This window comes from Cydia amplana, chromosome 17, assembly GCF_948474715.1.
Source record: "Cydia amplana chromosome 17, ilCydAmpl1.1, whole genome shotgun sequence".
Classification (NCBI taxonomy): Eukaryota; Metazoa; Arthropoda; class Insecta; order Lepidoptera; family Tortricidae; genus Cydia; species Cydia amplana.
Genome location: NC_086085.1, coordinates 11,815,787 through 11,832,870, shown reverse-complemented (window position 1 = coordinate 11,832,870; position 17,084 = coordinate 11,815,787). Strand labels below are relative to the sequence as shown.

General features: G+C 36.7%; 1 protein-coding gene across 1 annotated transcript in view; it reads right to left on the bottom strand.

The window, feature by feature from the left end:
- LOC134655967 (hemicentin-1-like) overlaps positions 1-17,084 on the bottom strand; it is a 230,413-nt gene that overhangs the window by 42,478 nt on the left and 170,851 nt on the right. Inside the window, exons 2-4 of the mRNA XM_063511482.1 lie at positions 15,492-15,624; positions 6,145-6,272; positions 5,251-5,331 (exon numbers count right to left, since the gene is read on the bottom strand). Of these exons, the coding sequence (XP_063367552.1) occupies positions 5,251-5,331; positions 6,145-6,272; positions 15,492-15,624 (342 nt within the window). The remainder of the gene's footprint in view (positions 1-5,250; positions 5,332-6,144; positions 6,273-15,491; positions 15,625-17,084) is intronic.

The window sequence follows — 17,084 nt, the reverse complement described above, 5'->3', positions numbered from 1 at the left end:
GGCTCCTAAAACTAGTGCGATAAGGACAAGGCGAAAAATCCTGCGTAAAAATCTCAAAAATCGAGGTTTCGTACTCGACTGTTTCCTCCTCCTAAACTTAACCAATCGGAACCAAATTTGGAAATCTAAATGATTATAAAATTATCTGTGTCGGACCGTTTTGCTTTTTCAGCTAATTGATATCAGTTCTGAATACCACGCCTCTCATTGCGGCATAGTCAATTAGGCCATTTTGGCCATTTTTAAGGGCTCTAGCGCCTTAAAAAACAAAAATATCAAAAAAAGCAAAACGGTCCGACACAGATATTGATAATATTAATCTGTGTTGAAAAAATGATTGCTCTAGCTTCAAAACCCACGGAGGAAACAGTCGAGTACGTTTGTATGGAGAAATGACCACTCCTGTTGGCTCTTAATTCGTGCAAAGCCGGGACGGGTCGCTAGTTAGGTATAAATAAAATGAGGAAGGCAGCGAAACATAGGCGAGATAGGCCATTCGCTCAGATCATAACTAGCTCTAACAGTGCATTTATTAACAAAATAAATGAAAACTCAAAACAAAGGCTTAATTATAGGACAGTATAAGAAAAAAATTGGGCCACGGTGATGATAATAAATTTAAAATAAATCAATAATACCGCATCAAAAAGCAATTAAAAATGAAAGAGTCCTAATACGTTTATTATTACTCCGTAGGACATATTTATTGTACTCATCAATTATTTCAACATAAAAGCCACGTCGAAACTTCGAAATAATCTTCAAAGTACGTTTTGTTTTAGTTAAATGATTGGTATTTTTAGTGGTATTTTGTAAAAGAAGTGTAAGTAAGAGAAATATTTCTAAAACTTCTTTGTCAACTTATTGAATTTTTTGGAACAACCTTTATAAAGCATGTCCTAAAAAGGACGCAAGATTTGAAATTGATGAAAAGCACTTTTTTTTCGTTACTTATAATATATTTGTATATAAAATCTTGAAATACATAAAATAGGGTTATTTGTGGAACGGGTTACTGTTTGGTGCGGATTTTGGGCTGGAGGCATTATTGGACCATATTTTCTTCAAAATGAGGCCGGTCAAGCAGTTACTGTTAATGGAGCTCGATATCGCGACATGATAACAAGGTTTTTTTTATCCGAATTAGAGGATATCGATGTGGAAGTAATGTGGTTTCAACAAGACGGGGCCACTTGCCACACAGCCAGAGAAACGATTCAATTACTGCATGAAACATTTCCTAGTCGTGTGATCTCTCGATTCGGTGATCAGAATTGGCCCCCTAGATCTTGCGATTTAACGCCTTTAGACTTCTTTTTATGGGGTTATTTAAAGTCTAAAGTCTATGCCAATAAGCCCACAACCACTCATGCTTTAAAAGAGGAAATTCGACGCTGCATTGGAGAAATTCAGCCGCATCTATGCAAAATGGTCATAGAAAATTTTGACAAAAGAGTGCGTATGTGCCAGCAAAGCCTAGGAGGACATTTGCCTGACGTATTATTCCACAAATAACCCTATTTTATGTATTTCAAGATTTTATATACAAATATATTATAACGAAAAATGTGTTTTTCATAAATTTCAAATCTTGCGTCCTTTTTGGGACATCCTTTATTTTGTTGTTGTTTTTTATCAGTACCTATCTAAGACGTCTTATTTTTACTTTTCAAATAAAAACACTTATTTAATAACCGATAAGAATGCGATCTACATTGTTTGTCATAATTTTTATCAGTCCCTGATAACAAACCAACATTTTGATCTTTTGAAAGCTAATTTTCTTTTCCATTTAACCTGCCTCCTGCAGCTTTATCCGTCATTGTGGTTGGCGTCTTTTTATCAGCAAACGGAGTTAAATTGCACAGAGCACCGAAAAACACAGTAGATAAACTACTGAATTGGACTAAACAGCTGAGAAATATTTCAAAGTAATTGGACTACATATTGCTTAATCCACTAGGTAGGTACAGTCGCCACGTCATCAGATATGGAGCGGCTAAAGCGCTCACAAATATCTCAACACGCCTCTATTGTCAGGGCGTTAGAATGCGTGTTCAGGTATTGTGAACACCTTGGCCGCCCCGATATATCTGATGGCGACTGTACAAAAACAACATATTGGTGGAGGCTGGTCAAATAGTAACTATAACACCAGGAGCGATAAATAGTATAAATAGTAACTATACCACCAAGACGAGTCCATTGACATTTTATTCATAAAAAATCACCTCCATAGTTTTAACAGTTATAAATATTTGGAATAATACCTAGCAAAAGCTACGACTCTCTGTTATTTTTAACAACCTAAATATAACAAAACCGGCATACCATAAGATAAAAACATTTGAAAAATTATAAATTAAGTAAGAATTTAATAAAAATATCGTCAGCGTGATGTAGAAACCATCGTATCATCAGCGACATCTACCGACTTATTAAGTAAGCTTTATATAGTTGGTCAAGCAAATGTAGTCAGTAGAAAAAGGCGGCAAATATGAAAAATCGCCGGTTACCAACACGGCGTTTTCTAAAATAAATATTGAAAACCCGATTCTCCCAGATCCTGGTGTTTTTGGGTTCTTTCAACTCAGAATCACTAGCATAGGTATTCAATCCTGATGATAAAAAAAATTGTCCCAAAATTTTGTATGAAAATTGTACATTCCACTACGTCACGTTACATACAAGTGAACATTTTTCTCATACTAAAAACGTGACGTAATGGAATGGACATTTTGGGACATCTTTTTTTAATGGTAGGATGGAAAGTGCTGTCGATTCTGAGTAGAATGAGCTCAAGAATGTCCAGATTTGAAAGAATCGGGTTTTCGATATTTATTTTAGAAAAAGCCCCACTACGTTTGCATATTTTTTTTTTACATTGCTTCTGACATAATTATCCAGCTTGACAAACTATAGTATGACGCTGATTTAAACTGTCACGATTTTTACACATTATTAAATTGTACAACGGGACTTAATCGCGTATCTAAGTTTTAAGATTTACCTCCGACGTTTCGAGGACGGCTTTGTCCCCGTGGTCTCGGAGAAGACTGGCTAAAGTTGACATGAGCATTTCTCAAAAAGTTGGTACATTTCGATCACATCTTAGATTTCTATAAAAATTGGTATGCTGGTAAAGTACATGAAGCTGAACAATTTCCACCATATTTTCCAAAATGTCCCAGAAAGTTTGTATGAAACATTCCTTTTTTGTTACCAAATGTGTAAGGAAGTCTGGTAAACCCACAATCACGGTGGTGTAAGGAAAACCCACACACCGCGCACTTAAGCGCGATTAAGTCCCGTTGTACAATTTAATAAACTATAGTATGAACGCGAATACTGCGTATCCCAAGTTTAGTGTCAACCTCCACTCTCTGGCGCACTGTGCCCATCTCCGGCCTGATCTCGGCTCGACAGCTCATAATTAAAATGTCTGCGAACCGTCATTAGCCAGAGCCGCATTTCACTCGTAATGACTAAATTGATTCCCTGTCGTCGCCTCATAAAATTTTCATCAAGATAAAAGTTTCGCGGTTTATTGGACGTTTTGTTTATTTGGCTGAGGACAAGTATGGAATGAATACAAATAGTTAATAGTTAGTTAAAGATGTTTTTTAATCTGTGACATGAAAACATATCGCATTTAGGTACAAATAGTAGGATGTTTCTTGACGATTGGTTTAGCGACATAATAATTTTGCATCTTTAAATAATATATATAATTATAACACTTAGACAGGTTAGGTAAGAAGATATTAAGTGTATATTTTGGATGAAGGGAGCCATCATTTAAATGTCAACTATTTTGAGACACAGCTTTGCTAAAAAGGGCTACGCAGTAGTTTGTACAGTCACCTGCAATAATATGTTACTCTTCGGAGGCCGCAAAAATATGTGACACGCTCATGGCTCTACAAATAAGATCGTGTCAGATATTCTTGCGGCATTCGTTGTCTTACATATTATTGCAGGTGACTGTACAAAGGATTTTCACTTAATTTCGGAATATGCGGAAAATGTTTGCGTACATAGCGAAGGTCGACATTTATAATGTGTTTTTTTTTTAATTAAATACGCACTCATCTTATTTTTCATAAAAATTAATAGTTTTATTTTATCTGTTTTATTTTATTTTTAGTAAAAAATTTAAATCCAAAATTTGACGCCGAACACCCTGTATTAAACAATCGCAGCTCAGTTAGTGTCAGAACACTTCAACCGTAATTCAACTTTGTCCACCAAAATATTCTAGAAACTTCCAACATAAATTGATTTTACTTTGATTAATTTGAAAACTTCGCTGTATATGTACACCTAACATACACGCTTTGATTGCTAACCGGAATTGAGCAACGGCGAACAAGTGAGCTAATAGCTTCTCTCACAAGAAAGTTTCTGCTCAAGACAATGTATAGCTTGTGCACCAATTATAAGCATAATATGCTAGTAATACTAGTTTCGTAAAATTACTTTCGATCCCAATTTCAGGGCGTAAACTCCTTTATAAATATATTAAAGGAACTTCACTGATTTACATTAAAATATATGTTTCAAAGCATTAACTTCATTGAAACAAACAATTTGTTAAATAAATAAGAATATCTGGGAGACCGGGCTTTGCCCGGAAAACATAATACATAAAAACTCAAAAATGCGCGTTCTCCCAGAGATAAGACCTAGCTATAGATCTATTTTTCGCCCCCAAAAACCCCTATATAGTAAATTTCATCGAAATCGTTAGAGCCGTTTCCGAGATCCCCGAAATATATATATGTACATATAAATAAATAAACAAATATTCAAGAATTGCTCGTTTAAAGGTATTAGATTAGATAACATATTTTTTTTTCGTAAGAAAAAAGCAGCACGAAAAGAAACATAAAAGTGTGCATCAGTGTGTGTGTGTGTTTTTTTTATCACGAAATGGACCCAACTCAGCATAATGCTAGTTATGAAACCAGCGCTCGTCTTCCGCAGGGTCAAGTCGGTGATGCCATGGCCCAAGACAGATAATACATATAGAAACAAATTAATTATTAGATAAATAAATATAGGTAGAAAATAATAATAAGATAACGAGACACATGAAGAAAACAGAAACAAAACAGTCGCATGTAGCATTAGTTTAGTTAAGGTTTTGATTTTGTTATATTACTTATATTATAATCTCTCTTAATAATACTGGGCATAATGGGCATAGGTATCTTGCGATTCTGAGCGTAGGTTTAAGATTGAACTCACCTATGACAGTAAGTCGTATCTGGAAATTTCTGGTAGGGGAGTTCTTGAAGTCGACGCGACAGCGGTAGGTGCCCTCGTCATCTAAAAATCAAAATCATAAATAAATTATTTACACCCTTTGGGGTTTAGGTTAGGCTAGATATTTTTTCTACATGTTATTTACTTTCGGAATCGGAAATATGATGCCATAACAAACTTAGGGCTCATTTAGACGGCGCGCGAACTCGTGTACGATTTTAGTTACATTGCGGACCACTGAGGATACCTACATCAATTCAGCCGACCGATCAAACGACGCAATGTAATCAAACTCGCATGCGAGTTCTCGCCCCGTCTAAATGAGCCCTTACATTTTAAATTAATTTTGTATTAAGCAGAAACGTCTGCGAACGATGCTATTAAGCTTCGAAATAAATTAAAAGTGGAAAAATTCACTGTCTTGGGTGGGACTTGAACCCAGGACCACTGGATCAGTGCTCTTCCATCTGAGCTACCAAGACCGTACCCAATTCAGTGAATATTTCCACCATATTATGAGCCCTAGGGAGGCTCATAGCAACATCTACCGTAAGAGTACTATGACACTTCTTAAACGGCTACCAGAGTTCCAAATCGTATTGGAAATTCACCAGTAATGATGCGCTATCCCATAGTAAATTAATTTTGTATTAAGCAGAAACGTCTGCGAACGATGCTATTAACATCCCCTTACATTTATGCCTTTACATTTTGATATCAAAATGATATCTAAATGAAGTCAGTCGCGTGTACATTTCGCTCATACTTGGTCCGGACATTATTGGCGCGAGCGAGACACACGGGCGACTGGCAACATTTACATATAATTTTGATGTTAAACTTATAATGTAAGTATAGTTTTTATCAATGTTTTACCTAGCTGAACGGAGCTGAGCGTAAGCGCCGCTGGCCGCGCCACTGTCGCGAAATACGCGCGCGGCCCGAAGCTATGCGGGTCAGACCATTGGAGGGCCTTGTTGAACGAGCGGCCGCGGACGTCGAAGCTGGAAAAAAACATTGAGTTTAAACTAAAGCCTACTTACTACTAATAAATTACTAATAAAACTACTAGGTACTAATAAATTTAACCTAACTAACTAACTAACTTAAAACTTTTAGTGTAAGGCCTGAGTGGACGCTCGAGTTGGGCGTGCAGCGGGGCGGGGCGTGCGGCGTGTATGTTAAACAAATGCAAGCGTATAGGAGCGGCCTTCAGGGATCGGAACCGGTTTTTTGCAAAAACATAGAAATAACCATATTTTTCGAATTATTTTATACTAGAAATGTAGGACTCAGTTGTGTTTTTAGGTTACGACTTCGTATTATTAGATTGCCCAATTAGAAATGAAGTAATTAGCAAAGAACGAAAAAATACCGTTTCCGTTCCCATACAAAAAATACCGGTATCCGATCCCTGGCGGCCTTAGTGCATGCTGCTCAAATTACTCCTGACCCCGACTCCACGCTGCACGCCCCGCCGAACGCTCCGCTTCGAGCGTCCACTCAGGCCTTACACTAAGGCACAAGCTTTGAATTTAGATGAAGCAACAGTCAAGCCAAATATGGCTAACGGTAACGACATGGCTAATGCGTGTGTGTTAGCAGTTTAAAAAAACGCCTACTCTCTCCAAATGGGTTATCGAAATTTCACTCGAATTCGATGAATCAATCAATCACTTCCTTGCTTACGCCTTAGTAAGGCTCGTTATATATATTTTGAGAAGACATACATTGCAAAATAATGATGTATGGATGTATCGTTTTACGAGTGTGTAACCACTCAAACGTTTATCTACAGTTTTCTACGTAGTAGTAACACATATTTACCTACGTAGATAAAGAAATAAAACGTGTGTCTCTAATGACTAATAATATTTTAGAATTTCTTTTTAATTTGGTTTTATTTTTCGATATCTATTTCTTGGTAAAAATATATTTAATATTTTACTTAGGCTAACTACCAACGGCGAAGTTAGGGTCTCATACGACAGATACTTTTGCCAACCCTGATTTGCAAATCGGGGTTTGCATAGAATTAAGCAGATCAGTGCCTGTATTTTTATTTATTAGGAGCAAACCATAGACTAGGAATCCCCTAGATGGAGTTTAGAGCAATTATTTCATGAAACCGATGCTGCCAAAAATACTGGGGTGCGGGGGACGAGGTGAGCGAGTCTCGTGTCGTGATTGGTCCTTTCAAAGACACGGACGTCACACAAAGACACTGACTCGAAAATGGAGTACCTAAAACTACCGTATATTTGTGGCAGAGGGGGTACCGCTACTATAGGCTCAGTCTGGAGGATGTCTTGTCTGTGGGAGCAAACACAATAAAACAACTACAATTTGAAAAAGTAAGAAAGGCTTTTGTGTCCCAAGCTTGCACGTAGCAAACTAAGATTTTAAGACTGAGTCAGCATTAAAAATGTCAGAGTGGTAAAGCGTTCCAATATGTGAGCTCAACTGTATTGTCAGGGGATGAAAGTTTCACCCATTTGAGACTTCTTTTGTGTCCTCATATAAAATATATGTTGAAAACTAGCGAAAGATGCGTGTTGTTCGTATTAGGAACTATAATTTTCTGACGAGCGAGAACGAGCTGTTATGTTATATTCTTCATGTTGTGTTTCATAAATGTATGATATATGTGTATATTACTTATATTTTGTGTTGTGTTTTTATTTATCACTACATAGTATAAAACAAAGTCGCTTCCCGCTGTATGTCTGTCCCTATGTGTGCTTATATCTTTAAAACTAAGCACCAAATTTTGATGCGATTTTTTTAATAGATAGAGTAATTCAAGAGAAAGGTTTATGTATACTTTGTTAACCTATGCGACGGGGCGGTCGCCAGTTATTTACAAACATAAAAATATAAAAACAGAAAGAATACCTACTAAATTTAATTAACTAAAAACATAATTATACCTATATAATTTAATTTAAGTTATTATTTATACCTGTTTAATTTAAATTGCTGTTGCGTTTACTTTTTATACATAAATACCTTAAAACCACTAATAGGTACTCCTACAACTATATTAGTTCGAACTGATAAACACACAAATACGTAAATACCCTTAAAACGAACTTCTCACATATTTTCTAATGTTCCCCGAAATAATTCACATAGTAACTTTTAGTTCCATTTCATTGAATGTTATTTATCTGAGCTTTGTCGCAGCGCCTGCAGTTTGTCATCGGCGTGACGTTTTAAACCCTAACAGCTTGCAGTCCGTTTTACAGTCTAGACTGCACGTCTGTACGTATATCACGTTGAGGATTAAAAATATAATTTTTCAAGCTTTAAAGAGTCACACGAACCTAAAATTACAATCTGAAATAACATTGAATTTGACATGAACTTTCATAACAAATATCCATATCAGGTATTAGTTTTAGTTGCTAGGAATTGTAATACAAACAAAATATGTACCTAGTTAAAGCTAGTGCTCTAGCTTTATCTAAAAACATTATATAGGTATTCATCATCATCATCATAATTTAAGAGCGTGGCTCTTGTCGGTGGAGTATGCGCCAGTTTTCGCGGTCCTCGGCTAGGTTCTTTAGGTCCCTGTAAGACACGACATTTGCCTTTGTTTTTAGTTGTTGTGTGTAGCTTGCTCGTGGTCTTCCTCTTCTTCTTCTAGCTTCGATTTTGCCTTCTAATATAGTTTTAAAGAAATTGTCGTGTCTTATCAAGTGACCTATCATTCTGCCTCGTCTATTCTCTATGGTCCTCAGTAGGTTTCTCTTCTCTCCAGCAATTCGCAGCACTTCCTCGTTCGTTTTTTTCTCCGTCCAACTTATTCTCTCCATTCTTCTCCATAGCCACATCTCAAAAGCCTCCAATCGTTTCCTATCTTTCTGCCTCATAGTCCACGTCTCACACCCATACAAAGCGATGCTCCAGATGTATATCTTAATTAGGCGCTTTTTTGTACTCTTAGAGATCCTAGCCTTAAGCAAATGTTTTTTGGCGTTGAAAGCTGTTTTCGCCATAGCTATCCTTGATACTATTCGTCTGTACATCTGGAGTCTTGTGTAATTAAGCTGCCTAAATATCTAAATTTGTTAATATAGGTATTATGGGTATTTAATTTACTACCAATTTGTTCGCACATGTTCTTTTTAATGAACGACTCAAAAGGCTCATTGATAACTACGGGTGACCAGAGAGCTGGCAGCTTTCTCTCGCAGCGCATATATATATTGCCATTCAGCGAGGGAATGCTGCCAGCATCTTTGGCACAATGCCGCGGGGGCCTTATGCCATTTGTTTACGCGTTTAGTAGTTTAAATGAAAAAGCTAGCCCGTTATGTCACACTCACAATGCCGTTCCAAGTTTATATTATAACATTAGAGTTTGTTCGGAAAGAGAAGAGTCGTGGAATGTATTGGGCCCCGTACATTCCATGACTCTTCTCTTTCCGCACAGACTCTAGTAAAAGGCAAAAGTGACAGAATAGTAAAAATACCTACTTTAGCCGACTGTAGACGTGGGTAAAGGTTGGGTGTCGAGTGTGAGACGGCCCAATTCGAACAATGCTTATGAGATGTCACAGCGATACGAAACAGATCTGTCAGTGTCAAAAGTGACGTTTTTGGTTGAAGAAATTACAATTTTGTCACTGACAGATCTGTATCGTATCGCTGCGACATCTTATAAGCATTATTCGAATTGGGCCTAGAGAAAGGAACATGTGTCACAGGTGTGAGTCACAATCTGAGATTCCTGTCTCGAGGTCTTTAGTGCGAGGCGGGGTAATTTTGCTATTTTATCGTGGAAGATACAGTTAGGTAGGTATGTAGGTACTTTTATAATTTTTCATTAAAAATAATCTGTTATAAAACTTATAAATTAACTATCTTAAATTAACGTACTTAATTTATCCTACCTCCACGAACCATATAAATGTTCATTTTGTAAATTTAGATAAATATTAACACGATGTTTCTGGCATACAAATAGCTTGTAACATGAATCATCATTTAAAAGTAGGTACTTACGAGTAGGACACCTTTTATTCATAGTACAAAATTATTACATACAGAAGTAAAAATTGGGATTAAAATAAAGAGTTAATTGGGATTAACTACCTACAGTTAGGTAGGTACTAATAGCACGGTTTAATAATGCTAATATTGAGAATGATAAATATTACGATTAATTTTTTAAAAGACATTTGTGTTAGAACTGCAAATTATTCATAACATTGTTTCTTAAAGCAACCTTTAAACTTAACAGTCGGAGTTGTGATTATTTTATTTATTTTATGATGTAGGTACGTTTTTATACTACCACTTGCTAAGTGAAGTTAGCTAATCAGAGAGAATATTTATTATTGTTTATCCATTTGTTCAATAGTAAAATAATAAAGAGGTGAATTTAGAAAGTCATTTTTATAAACATTATCCTTATACCACAGAAAAAAATATTTTTTCTAGAACAGATAAACCGTTACTCATTTTTCAAAGTGCTGCTTTAGGCTACATCATCCGTTACAAATGATAACACTATAAATAATCAGCCAATGACCAACCACAATTTGTTGCCCCGTCACCCCACTTTGTATTATCTCCCAAAAATAATACACCCCAAAAATAGGGAAGAGTTTTCTTAAAAATTGCAAAGTCACGTCAACAAAGCCTCTTCTATTTACTGCCCAACTAATAGAATCAACGCCCAGCCGGGTTTAATAAAAGCCCCTAAATTGTCACATGGTCCGCTCCTAAAATTCATTTTCCTCTAAAAAAAAACTGTCAAATTCTAGAATAAAAGAACGTCCCAACCGAAGTTTTTCAATTTCCGGACAGGCAACATTTTTCTCAATTTTCCGACCTCCATCCTAATTTATACAGCAAGAAGCTTTGAGAGAGATGATTTGATTGTACACCCCTGCTGTTTCCAGGTAAATTTAACAATTTAAGCACGCTTTTTATGACGGCATTATCCCCGCAAAGCGTTCGTTGCTCTGCCGGTTATTGCCTTCAAGATACTTATAATTGAAATTCCAGATAATCGTTGCCTCAGTAGACAGCGTACAGCCGATGATTTGAATTTTCCGCGGCTGTACGGAGTATAAATTTACTTCGTTCGGGTTATTCATTTGGAAAGGTACGTCAAAGTCTAAACAAAACTAGTTGGTTCATAAACTTAAAAAATAACTAAAACTGAAGACCACCGGTTGTATCAAAACACTATGTTCTTGCAATAAATATACTTCAATTTCAATTTCAAAAAATAAAAATTACATACAACATTGAGTCATCACAGCGCGCGAGCTCACAATGGTCTTAAGTGCTCTCTCGTATCATAGAGAAATATAGTAAGACAAGAGTGCTCACTCCATACATCAGTTAGACAATTAATTTCAGTCTACATCTAGCATCGAGTAGCGGAACTATCAATACCTACTGCTACTTGACAATAGATGTAGCAGTACTACTGCTAGATGTTAATAGTCTTTCTGGTACTATAACTGATGTATGGAGTGAGCAATTTATATATTTTTTTCTCTATGCTCGTACTTACACTTTTTCTTTTATGCCAAATAATACCATTTTGAACATTTTCCAAAAAACGAAACGACAGAAAAATTGTATCTAACTATCGAACCTGCTCACAAAATTTCACGAGAATCGATTGAGAAATTCGACCTGCAGAGGAGAACATCCGAACATACGAAAATATTTTTACCCAAGTTGAAACGGTGACCTTCGCCTACTACGTTTTGTCAAAAACTTTTACACAATAGCTACCTAAATTCTCAAAAAGCTATCAAATTATAGGATACAGCGCGCAACAGACGGGTAGAAGGTTTAGTAATAGGATCAAGTTTGCACTTTTCAAATACGTACAGTACCCCGAAAAGTCCAGTCACGTGTGCCTACTTGAACTGAAACCCCACTTATACTTAAACAGATTAGTAACCGTTCTCGTAACAACATAAATTATATTCCAGGAAGGTTCGGCAGCATGTTTCAAGATATGAAGGGATCCTTTTGAAGGGATGAAAGCAAGTCTTTGTGAATCGCAGAAGGATATTGGCATTGACTCGGTGTTCATTAGACAATACTTGGCAGTCTAAGTGGATTATCCCCAGTTTAGACTCGTTATGGTTTAGCGATTTGTTTATTTCTCGGCTTATTTCGATACTCTGTTTTGTAAGCCGTTTGACTGTTTTATTAATAAAAGCTTGTTAATATTTAAAAAACGGACAAATGCGAGTCGGATTCGCCCACCGAGGGTTCCGTACTTTTTAGTATTTGTTGCTGTAACGGCAACAGAAATACATCATCTGTGAAAATTTCAACTGTGACGGTTCATGAGATACAGCCTGGTGCAGACAGACGAATAGACAGACGGACAGACTGACGGACAGACAGACGGACAGACAGATGGACAGACAGACAAACAATTTAGAAAACATTGATTTGATTACATTTTTTTTTTCAATTAAACAAATTATCGTTAAGTACTCGTATGCATTCCGTTCCGTATTTTTATTTTGTTTAAAAAATGTCTTGGTAAAAAGTCTCACAAAGAATAAAAATAGACATTCATAACTGTCCCCAATTTATACTACGAACGCCCTCTACATAATTTATTTATTTTTAATTTATTAAGTTAGACCCAATTAAAAAAAATCGCGTCAAGACTTCGTCATACAAATTTTTACTTGCTTAAGTCAATGGAAGAAGGTACACAATTGTATAAATAATTATTATTTCTGTACAGTGCGACTAACGAGTTCATGACAAGTTCTTAAGTGTGTTTCGTTGTAGGTGTTTCTAAATGTTAATTGGATCCGGGTGAAGTGATTTACCTTAAGGAATCAAACGTGTCACGGTATCTTCTATCTCATATGAAGTAGTGTGTTAGTAAGGGAGGGAGGTAGGCGAGGCAAGGTCCTGTCTAGTGATGTCGTATTGGCATGTTCACGTTCCCAAGAATATACCTCAAGATTGTTAGTTGATTTAATATTATGAGAGGTATATACTCACCTAATCATTTTTCAATCAGCCATTTCCACGGAAACATTAGTGACTTGGGTAAGATTAAAAAAAACCGGCCAAGTGCGAGTCGGACTCGCGCACGGAGGGTTCCGCACCATCAACAAAAAATAGAGCAAAACAAGCAAAAAAACGGTCACCCATCCAAGTACTGACCCCGCCCGACGTTGCTTAACTTCGGTCAAAAATCACGTTTGTTGTATGGGAGCCCCTGGGTTTATTCTGTTTTTAGTACTTATTGTTATAGCGGCAACAGAAATACATCATCTGTGAAAATTTCAACTGTCTAGCTATCACGGTTCGTGAGATACAGCCTGGTGACAGACGGACGGACGGACAGCGGAGTCTTAGTAATAGGGTCCCGTTTTGGTACGGAACCCTAAAAAGAAGTTGAAATAATGCAATACTAAAATACAAATACATGCAATACTAAAAAACTATGCTTCTTTCTTCAAAAGTTTCTTTATATTTATGGGCATTTTCACTTAACTATTTACAATTTAACTGCCGGTTAGCAATCGTCACAAAACTGACGGTCAATGTCAAACCCCATGCATTTGGTCAGGAATGTGACGGTTAGACGTTACTGAAACACGACTTAAGTCGCACGTTAAAGTACAAGGCAGAATGAAAATGCCCTTATATATACATGCCATACGGTAAATAAACAAACAACAAAAATTCCCTTACGCAAGTATAAAATTTATTTCCGAAATGTTCCTGTGAAATTTCTAGAGAATATTTCCCTCGGTACGGCACATAGACATCCCTAGACCTACCTAGCTCCCGTTCGTTCCCGTCATCCGTGTATAAGGCGCCGAACGGTTCATTAGGCCCGACTTAACGATATTTAAATACGCTTTCACGACGTATTTACAGGATAATTGCCTTCTTATCTCTCAATTTACGCTCACTAGCGAGGCAAGTGGATTTACTCTAGAAGAGGGAATAGTTTTAACGGGATTATTTATGTTAGGAACGGCTGATTCGATGAGTTCGTTGATTTTTGATTTGTTTTTGCTGCTCATCGCTCTCAAATTGAGTTAAGATTTTGAGAGTTCGATTGCTTCTTGTGTGTTTACTTTTGAAGCTCATGGATACATTTTAATTAAATTTCGAAAGCATGATGGATACATTTCAAATTTCACTTATGTAATTTACATAATTAAAATACACCATTATTATATGGATATTTACCATAGACTAGGAATCCTCTAGACGGAGTTTAGAGCAATTATTTCATGAAACCGATGCTGCCAAACAAACGGGGGTGCGGGGGGACGAGGTGAGCGAATCTCGTGCCGTGAATGGTCCGTTCAAAGACACGGAGCAATCACGGCACGGGATTGACTCGAAGATGGAGTAAAACTACCGTATAAGTGGCAGAGGGGGTAGCGTTACTATTCTCAGTCTAGAGGATGTCTTGTCTGTGATATTTACTGACCAAATTTTATTCTCTTCTTCTCAAGGATGACTCACTCTAGACCGGGCCGGGGCCGGGCCGGAGCTTCCGGGGCTTCGTTTTCTATGGAAAGCACCACTGATCACCGATCAGCGGTCATAGAAAATGACGTGTCGGACACCTCGGCTCGGGCCCGGCCCAGCGTGCCTTTACAACAATAGGATACTATTTTTTACAACCGTACATTAGGATGAGACAAACAAGAAGTTGTACTTAACTAAAGACGCAAATAGGTAAATAAGACTTAACCGTTTGACCGCCAAAGACGCGTGCGGCGACAGCCCAATATCAACCTTCGTGCATTCTGACAAGTTCCACAATGACGTGCTGCCGCACACGACAGGTGTGACGTTCAATAGTAGTTTGTGTTACAAGGGATCAAAATGATATATTTCCGCCAAGGGCATAAATTGAATCCTGAGCGTACCTAATGAGGGATTCAAGTGTTAACGCCCAAGACGAAATAATTTTGATACCGTGTGACACATACTGCTTTTCACATCAACTATGAGGAAAATAAAAAAATCTTAGTGTTGACACAATCGGATGCTTAAACAGATTATTTAAGCTAAAAAAATAATGTGCAAAAAAAATGTAAAAATAGTGTACTAGAAAAGAATAGTGTTACTTTGACTCCTAGCAGGGAGGAAAACTGCCACTTATCCCACCTAGCAGGGAAGAAAAAGCTCTTTTCTGAATAGGAGGTGTGAAAAGAGTATTAGACATTAAATAAAGTACCTACCTGTATATGGGCTTTCCACCAGCCTTCCTGAACCAGAGTACCATGTACACTCGGTCTTCTCCGGCGTCCGGGGAAACGTCGCACGGCAGTGACGCCGTGCGGCCCAACACCGCGTCCACATCCACTGTGGATACTGGAACAATGGAAAATTAACCCTTAAATGCATGACATTCTTTTTGCCCGAAATTAATATATGTATCACATAATTGTTTGCCGATTCTAGGAAAAATAGTAAAAAATATATAACTTAGATTTTCACTTTCACTGCGAAATCAGTGTTAGAAGTTGAATTGGCTAAATCATATTTATGTAAATATGTAATTTTCAGTAATAGATATATGATTTTTTTTACTGCCATTAGAAAGGTACACTACTTGTGATATACCTATGATAAAGTTTTTAAATATAAAATAATTACCAACCCTGAAAAATCTGCCCAAAATGACATACTAAAAATCATCAACTTCCAGATTTTTCCAAGTTTTCCGACATTTCGTCTATAAACAAATGTAATTTTTATAAATTAAAATACTGCGTAAATGTATGTAATGATTCGGAAAATTTATTAGTTTTACTATTGAAATAATATATAGGAACAAATAGAATTTGTTTAACCCTTATTCTGTGAGCTGTCGAATGCTTTGTAGACATTTGGCAACACTATGCATTTAAGGGTTAATACTTTATTATTTGTATCACTACCTATCACGGAGCTATGGTGTCCGTAAAGGGGCCCACTGATTAACAGTCTGCCGGACAATATCGGCCTGTCAGTTAGAACAAAAAGTTGACAGCTCGGAACAACTGACAGGCCGATATCGTCCGGCGGACTGGTAATCAGTGGGCCCCTTAAGTCATGTATAATAGTAAGCTGTATGAAACAAATTTGCATGTAGGTAGCCTTGAAATTTATAAATTTTGTTATTATTTCTAAATGTATAGTTTTGCATTTGACAAAGGTTAATTAATATTTATTTATTCCTCAGTCACCCATTAACCACGATCGCTGTAAAACGTTTGAAATATATTTTTAATTAATTATACGCAATAAACCGTTTAAATAGTTTAATTTCATGATTTTTGCTACATGTCTAATTATGAATATCTCATTCAAAAGTACACTTAACCGCATCAATTCTCCATTCACCCAACGCTTCATTGTAACTAATCAGCTGTTTGTAAATACAATCCTTAACCTTTCTAATCGTGTCAAAGCCTTCAGGAACAAGACAGAATCGGAGATAAATCTCAATTACATAAACAAAAGCATTTGTGCAAGAAACATTAAAAGATTCCTTCATTCAGCTTTATCCAGTTCATTATAAGATTAAAAGACGGGTGACAGCCACGAGGTCAGACATTTGCATTTTGGAATAAATTCAAAAAGGGAATGTGAAAATAAAATTTATTACGTCCTAGATAAAAAAAAGTACATCGCGTAGAAGCATAAGACAGTGTTCTACGGTTTATAATAAAATAAGGAAGTAAAGAAAGTGAGGAAAGGAATCCCCGGTGTAATACATTTATTCATTACGAAAGTAAATAAAAAGAGCCATGGCGTTAGATGAAGCTCTTGGCTCAACTGCCTACTGT